The following is an 8,273-nucleotide window of genomic DNA, read 5'->3' on the forward strand; positions in this document are numbered from 1 at the left end:
TGTCTCCCATCCATCCTGAGTTAACTGGCCCATGTCACCCATCCATCCTGAGGTAATGGAACTCTGTTGATCCTGACTGTGTTTCCTGTTTCCTGTGTGTAGGTGGTGTGTCAGGCCAATCAGAATGGCTCTCAGGCAGAGTGTGAGCTGGGAAACCCCCTGAAGAGAGATTCTATCCTGAAGTTCTACATCATCCTCAGCACCTCTGCTATCACCATAGAGACCACGGAACTCACTGTCAACCTCCTGCTGGCTACGTAAGTCTTGGCTGGGGAACCACTGACAGTTTAGGTTCCGAATGAGTCAGTCTCCAGGACCAAAATAAACCTAGACCTGGCCTTAAAAAATGCTCAATCGATAATCTGAAAGTGCTTCTTGGTCCTGAGCTCAATATGTGTTCAGGAAACCTAAGTGTCTTCCTGTGTCTCTCCGCAGCAGTTGGTCAATTTAACTCAGTGTTAGTTTCCTCCTAGTGTCTGTGATGTAATGTGTTCTCACTGTGTGTGGGGTTGCCTCCTCCTCAGTATCAGTGAGCAGCCAGACCTGGCCCCAGTCACAGCCGTGGCTAAAGTCGTCATAGAGCTCCCTCTGGCTGTCAGCGGGTAAGTACTGAACTCTAGGTTATCACTAAGGATTTGTCCCCATGCTTCTCTCTCTCTCTCTCTCTCTCTCTCTAATTTCCTTAAAATCATCACTAATCCAACATGACTGGATAAGTGAAAGCAGAAGAAAAAAGAACGTGGGAAAAAATAAATGTCCCAGGAAGAAAGGATAGGAAACCCTCTGTCCATTAACCCTCTGTCTGAAGAAAGGATAGGAAACCCTCTGTCCATTAACCCTCTGTCTGAAGAAAGGATAGGAAACCCTCTGTCCATTAACCCTCTGTCTGAAGAAAGGATAGGAAACCCTCTGTCCATTAACCCTCTGTCTGAAGAAAGGATAGGAAACCCTCTGTCCATTAACCCTCTGTCTGAAGAAAGGATAGGAAACCCTCTGTCCATTAACCCTCTGTCTGAAGAAAGGATAGGAAACCCTCTGTCCATTAACCCTCTGTCTGAAGAAAGGATAGGAAACCCTCTGTCCATTAACCCTCTGTCTGAAGAAAGGATAGGAAACCCTCTGTCCATTAACCCTCTGTCTGAAGAAAGGATAGGAAACCCTCTGTCCATTAACCCTCTGTCTGAAGAAAGGATAGGAAACCCTCTGTCCATTAACCCACTAACCCTCTGACCATTAACCCAATAACCCTAACCCAATAACCCTAACCCTGTGTCTGTTTCTGTGTTGATTAAGGGTGGCCCGGCCACACCAGCTGTTCTTCAGTGGGGCTGTAAAGGGGGAGAGCGCTATGGAGACTCTGGACGACGTGGGCAGCGCTCTGGAGTTTGAGTTTACGGTGATATTGATTGATTGATCGTTTACTTTTATTTGACAATTAAAACTAGCCAACAGAAAATATTACAAGAATCGTTCCACCAATTCAGTGCCTTTTGAGAAGGGTAACTTGGTAAAAACAACAACATTTGATTTGACCTCGTTTTAACATTATGTCATAAAGAGGACGTGAAACTGAATAAAAAAAAAACATGTTTTCCCATTTAAAGATGTTCAAATAAAAAATGACTCTAGTTTCTATGGTTTCTATTTATGGGTAACAAGGTTGACATGTTATGTTCAACCAGCTCAGATTTCTACCACAAAACACCAGAAAATAACCAACAAAAGAGTAGAACCATCTCACCTGCTTTTACGCTATAATTTAATAATAATATAATTTGACTATTAGATGTTCAATGTTTTCTGTTAAAAACAACACTATTTAAAAAGGAATAGTGTTGTCACGCCCTGACCTCGGAGATCCGTTTTATGTCTCTACTTTGGTAATGTCAGGGCGTGAGTTGGGGTGGGCATTTCTATGTGTTGTGTTTCTATGATTTTCTATCTCTATGTTTTGGCCAGATGTGGTTCTCAATCAGGGACAGCTGTCCATCGTTGTCTCTGATTGGGAACCATACTTAGGTGTCTTTTTTCCCCCCACCTGTCTTGGTGTGAAGTTGACTTTCTTTATGGCACTTTGCACTTTAGTAAGCATTTATTAAGATTTTTGAATAGTCTATGTGGTCTATTTTAATGCCAAGGGCACATCAATAACAGGCTTTTAAAATGTAATATTGGTTCACAATTTCTACTTACAACATCAAAGAGAAGCAAAAGGCACTCTTTTGTTGTGGAACGACCCATATACGTTGTAGGTGGCGCTGATGCACCATAACATTGGATGCCAACCACCGATTAAACCCCACAGAAAAACAAGAAGAGGCTAAAAGAGGCAGTCAGGCACCGGTTTCCTGCAGTTCTGTTTACAACGGCGAGGGCAGGAATTTGGCAGGTGGGAGCGAAGGACACTGTGTGCTAGCTAGGACACTGGTAGACATGCGGGGGGCGACACCGTAGCTGACTAGCTAGGACACCGGTAGACAGGTGGGGGGTGACACCGTAGCTAACTAGCTAGGACACCGGTAGACAGGTGGGGGGCGACACCGTAGCTGACTAGCTAGGACACCGGTAGACAGGCGGGGGGCAACATGGTAGCTAACTAGCTAGGACACCGGTAGACAGGTGGGGGGGCGACACCGTAGCTAACTAGCTAGGACACCGGTAGACAGGCGGGGGGCAACACCGTAGCTAACTAGCTAGGACACCGGTAGACAGGCGGGAGGTGGGGGGCAACACGGTAGCTAACTAGCTAGGACACCGGTAGACAGGCGGGGGGCGACACCGTAGCTAACTAGCTAGGACACCGGTAGACAGGCGGGGGGCGACACCGTAGCTAACTAGCTAGGACACTGGTAGACAGGCGGGGGGCGACACCGTAGCTAACTAGCTAGGACACCGGTAGACAGGCGGGAGGTGGGGGGCGACACCGTAGCTAACTAGCTAGGACACCGGTAGACAGGCGGGAGGTGGGGGGCGACACCGTAGCAAACTAGCTAGGACACCGGTAGACAGGCGGGAGGTGGTGGGCGACACGGTAGCTAACTAGCTAGGACACCGGTACACAGGTGGGGGGCGACATGGTAGCTAACCAGCTAGGACACCGGTAGGAGGTGGGGGGCGACACGATATCTAACCTAGCTAGGACAGCGGTAGACAGGTGGGGGGCGACATGGTAGCTAACCAGCTAGGACACCGGTAGACAGGCGGGAGGTGGGGGGGCGACACAATATCTAACCTAGCTAGGACAGTGGAAGGAGGTGGGGGGCGACACAATATCTAACCTAGCTAGGACAGCGGTAGGAGGTGGGGGGCGACACAATATCTAACCTAGCTAGGACAGAGGTAGGAGGTGGGAGGCGACACAATATCTAACCTAGCTAGGACAGCGGTAGGAGGTGGGGGGCGACACGATATCTAACCTAGCTAGGACAGCGGTAGACAGGTGGGAGGTTGGGGACGACACGATATCTAACCTAGCTAGGACAGCGGTAGACAGGTGGGGGGCGACACGATATCTAACCTAGCTAGGACAGCGGTAGGAGGTGGGTGGCGACACAATATCTAACCTAGCTAGGACAGCGGTAGGAGGTGGGGGGCGACACAATATCTAACCTAGCTAGGACAGCGGTAGGAGGTGGGGGGCGACACGATATCTAACCTAGCTAGGACAGCGGTAGGAGGTGGGGGGCGACACGATATCTAACCTAGCTAGGACAGCGGTAGGAGGTGGGGGGCGACACAATATCTAACCTAGCTAGGACAGCGGTAGGAGGTGCGGGGCGACACAATATCTAACCTAGCTAGGACAGCGGTAGGAGGTGGGGGGCGACACGATATCTAACCTAGCTAGGACAGCGGTAGGAGCTGGGGGGCGACACGATATCTAACCTAGCTAGGACAGCGGTAGACAGGTGGGAGGTGGGGGGCTACACGATATCTAACCTAGCTAGGACAGCAGTAGGAGGTGGGGGGCGACACGATATCTAACCTAGCTAGGACAGCGGTAGGAGGTGGGGGGCGACACGATATCTAACCTAGCTAGGACACCGGTAGGAGGTGGGGGGCGACACGATATCTAACCTAGCTAGGACAGCGGTAGACAGTGTTAAAAAATATCAGATCATGCTTTTATTTCCCATTTGACACATTTTAAGCGCATAGACAATCAGGAGATTGGGTTGGGGGGGGTGGGGTGGGAGGCAGGAACACCCAGAATTGCGGGCCGCATCTCACACTATTGGATGATTCCGAGACCTTGGACAAGCTCACAAATAAATCACATGAAAGCCAGTGAGGGCTATGTCAAAAACACGCACCAACTGACATTGTAACAATAATCAACAGCCCAATGGAAACCAAAGGGCTTATACAAGTACTAATCCGTGGGAATCGGGGACAGGTGTGCGTAATGAAAGTTATGGAGGGATCCGTGACACTTCCCGGGAAAATGTTGTCTGAGGTTGCAAAACAGTTACCAAGGCGGCTAGGATTAGCAAAGGCTCAATTGTAAGCATATTTCAAATAATAATTTGTTTCGATCATAAACATTTTATATTGACTGTGTTTTTCATTCAACTAATAAATCAATCCTCCATGTTTTGATTAGGTGACCAACACTGGGCCGTCCCTGCAGACTCTAGGCTCTGCCTTCCTCAACATAATGTGGCCTCATGAGCTGTCCAATGGGAAATGGCTCCTGTACCCCACCGCGTTTCACTTCAAGGGCCATCCAGAAACCCACTGTAGACCCCACACCTCCCTCAACCCACGGAAGTTCTCCCACAGCTCTCCTTCTGAAGACCAGCCACAGGCTACAGTACGTGTACTAGTACAGGAAAATACATTTCTTTCTCTTTGCCAACAATGCATTAGTCAATATCAATAGTAAAAATAGTATACTATAAAGTAAAGTAGAACAAAAACATAGAAATAAGAAGAACACAAGAAAGTAAATAACAGACTGAGCAGGTGGATCCAGGTAAATCCAGGTGAATCCAGGTAAATCCAGGTGAATCCAGGTAAATCCAGATGAATCCAGGTGAAGCCAGGTGAATCCAGGTGTATCCAGATGAATCCAGGTAAATCTAGGTGAATCCAGGTAAATCCAGGTGAATCCAGGTGAATCCAGGTGAATCCAGATGAATCCAGGTGAATCCAGGTAAATCTAGGTGAATCCAGGTAAATCCAGGTGAATCCAGGTAAATACAGATGAATCCAGGTAAATCCAGGTGAATCCAGGTGAATCCAGGTAAATACAGATGAATCCAGGTGAATCCAGGTGTATCCAGGTGAATCCAGGTAAATCCAGGTGAATCCAGGTAAATACAGGTAAATACAGATGAATCCAGGTAAATCCAGGTGTATCCAGGTAAATACAGGTGAATCCAGGTAAATACAGGTGAATCCAGGTAAATACAGGTGTATACAGGTGAATCCAGGTAAATCCAGGTGAATCCAGGTAAACACAGATGAATCCAGGTGAATACAGGTAAATACAGATGAATCCAGCTAAATCCAGGTAAATCTAGGTGAATCCAGGTAAATCCAGGTGTATCCAGGTGAATCCAGGTAAATCCAGGTGAATACAGGTAAATACAGATGAATCCAGGTGAATCCAGGTGTATCCAGGTAAATCGAAGGTAAATACAGGTAAATACAGGTAAATACAGATGAATCCAGGTAAATCCAGGTGTATCTAGGTGAATCCAGGTAAATCCAGGTGAATCCAGCTAAATACAGGTGTATCTAGGTGAATCCAGGTAAATCCAGGTGAATCCAGGTAAATACAGGTAAATACAGATGAATCCAGGTGAATCCAGGTAAATCCAGGTGAATCCAGGTAAATACAGGTGTATCTAGGTGAATCCAGGTGTATCCAGATGAATCCAGGTGAAAGCTATGATCCCTTATTGATGTCACCTTTTAAATCCACTTCAGTGTAGATGAAGTGGAGGAGACCTGGTTAAAGAAGCATTGTTAATTCTTGAAACAATTGAGACATGGACTTTGTATTTAAGTGGCTGCTGCATTCATATAGATGATGTCACCATATTCTAGGACTGATAGGAACGTCAACAGAATAATCTGCTTTCTACTATTAGGCGAGAGGCGGGGCCTATTTATATAGAAGAAGCCCATAATTTATTAGGCCATAAGTAGCAAATAGAAGTTTAAAACTTGTAATATTCACAAGAATTTAAATTGATAAAAAGATTTAACACAATATTAGGGGATAATGTATGGATTATTATGGATTTATAATCAGCTACAGTTTAAGTTGGAATTTGACATATACTTAGGTTAAGGCATGATTACACAAGAACATATATTTATAACCTTCTAATAGGCGTGGTCAACGTCGTACACATCTCGACAGCCAATACATCTCTGTTGCTAGGCAGGAATTTAATTGTTTCCTCACTGGTGTAGTCACAGCCCTGTCTGTCACTACAACCTTTTGTGGGCGTGGGAGTGTGTGTGTGAGATTGTACTGCAGTAGGAGAGATGTTATGGTGGGCCTCTCTGGCCCCTTTCCCAGACATTTCTGCATCTGTTGATTTGATCCGGAGACACATTCCTCACTCCTCCCCCGTTCCGCAGACGGCCTGCCATATCAGAGACTAAAAAGTGCCTTTCACCTCCCTCTTCAGAAATATGAAACAGATTTTGAAGTTGCTACTCAAGTCATTTTCCATATTTCTTCGTCCCATCTACCCTTCATTGACCCCAACACATGCCTTCCTTATACATGTCATGTAATTCATGACTTCTAGTGTGGTAACGTGAATCAGTGCATTTCAAGCTAGAGTCTAACAATAGCAAGTGTTTTCTTTGCAGCTGGCCTATCTAAGGGGAAATCTCTCAGTTCTGCCCCCCAGGACAAGACTCGTGACAATAAACGTCAACCTGCTTGTTGCGTTTCCTTGGAAACATCCAAAACAAGCAAAATAGAAAACAATATATATTTTATATTCACCTCAGTCTACAAACAAGTGCACCGGAAGAAATTGTCCAAGTCTTCAATTTACACAACTCTGTGGATTATAATAAACAAGTTATTGTAAACAAATGTGCCGTCTTCTGTTTCCTGTCCCCGTGAACAGTTCAGGAGGAAGGGGCGATCCCACCCGGAAGAGGAGGGGCATGTGATGACCAAGGGCAGTCTGGGTAGGACCACGCCCGCTGTGGCTGCCTCCGAGAGACGGAAGTCACTCAAACTGGTGAGTGAGGGAGGGAGGGAGGTAGGGAGAGGAGGGAAGAGAGAGGGGTAGAAGGTGGGAGGGAGGAGGGTGAGGGAGGGGAGATGGAGGATAGGGGGAAGAGAGAGGGGTAGAAGGTGGGGGAGAGGGAGAGGGAGGAGAGAGGTAGGAGGGGGAGGGAGGGGAGATGGAGGGGAGAGTGGGAAGGGGATAGGAGGGAGGGGGGATAGGGGGAGAGAGGGAGGGGGGAGAGAGGGAGATGGGGGTAGGGGGAATGGGAGGAGGGAGAGAAACAGAGGTAGGAGGGGGGTTGTAAACCAAATGTCAGATTCAGTTGACCTGTACAGTAGAAATAAGTTTCAAACCATAAGAGTCCTGCACACAATGCACAGCATCCTTACTGCTAGTTTGACTGGGCAGGGAAGAGGAAGGGGGATTTCTAGTCAGTTGCGCAACTGAATGCCTTCAACTGAAATGCGTCTTCCGCATTTAACCCAACCCCATCTGAATCAGAGATTGAATACCGACCCTGCTATTCTCATCACTTGTCCCCCCCCCCCCCTGTCTGTAGGACTGTCTGCTGGGTTCAGCGCGTTGCATGCTGTTCCAGTGTCCTCTCCTCAGCTTCTCTGGCTCTGCTGTCCTCAAGATCCAGGGACGTTTGTGGAACAGCACCTTCCTGGAGGTAAAACACCACGTCACTTATCACATTGTGTTAATAAAGACTACTGTTCCCATAATGCAATGCATTACATGCAGAGAGGGAGGGGGGAGAGAGGGAGGGGGGATGGGGGATAGGGGGAGAGAGGGGAGATGGGGGAGGGGGGATGGGGGGATAGGGAGGAGAGAGGGAGATGGGGGATAGGGGGGAGAGAGGGGAGAGGAGGAGGGGGATGGGGTGGAGAGAGGAGATGGGGTATAGGGGGGAGAGAGGGGAGAGGAGGAGGGGGGATGGGGTGGAGAGAGGGAGATGGGGTATAGGGGGGAGAGAGGGAGATGGGGGAAAGGGGGAGAGAGGGCAGAGAGGGGAGAGAGGGCAGAGAGGGAGATGGGGTATAGGGGGGAGGAGGGAGGGGG

At 48.0% G+C, this 8,273-nt stretch overlaps 1 protein-coding gene across 1 annotated transcript in view; it reads left to right on the forward strand.

Annotated features, from left to right (window-relative positions):
• Window positions 1–8,273, forward strand: part of itga7 (integrin, alpha 7) — a 79,025-nt gene that overhangs the window by 64,553 nt on the left and 6,199 nt on the right. Inside the window, exons 14-19 of the mRNA XM_031833745.1 lie at window positions 103–257; window positions 525–602; window positions 1,294–1,396; window positions 4,604–4,813; window positions 7,101–7,217; window positions 7,768–7,881. Coding sequence (XP_031689605.1) covers window positions 103–257; window positions 525–602; window positions 1,294–1,396; window positions 4,604–4,813; window positions 7,101–7,217; window positions 7,768–7,881 — 777 coding nt within the window. The remainder of the gene's footprint in view (window positions 1–102; window positions 258–524; window positions 603–1,293; window positions 1,397–4,603; window positions 4,814–7,100; window positions 7,218–7,767; window positions 7,882–8,273) is intronic.

This window comes from Oncorhynchus kisutch, linkage group LG1 (genome assembly GCF_002021735.2).
Source record: "Oncorhynchus kisutch isolate 150728-3 linkage group LG1, Okis_V2, whole genome shotgun sequence".
Taxonomy (NCBI): domain Eukaryota; kingdom Metazoa; phylum Chordata; class Actinopteri; order Salmoniformes; family Salmonidae; genus Oncorhynchus; species Oncorhynchus kisutch.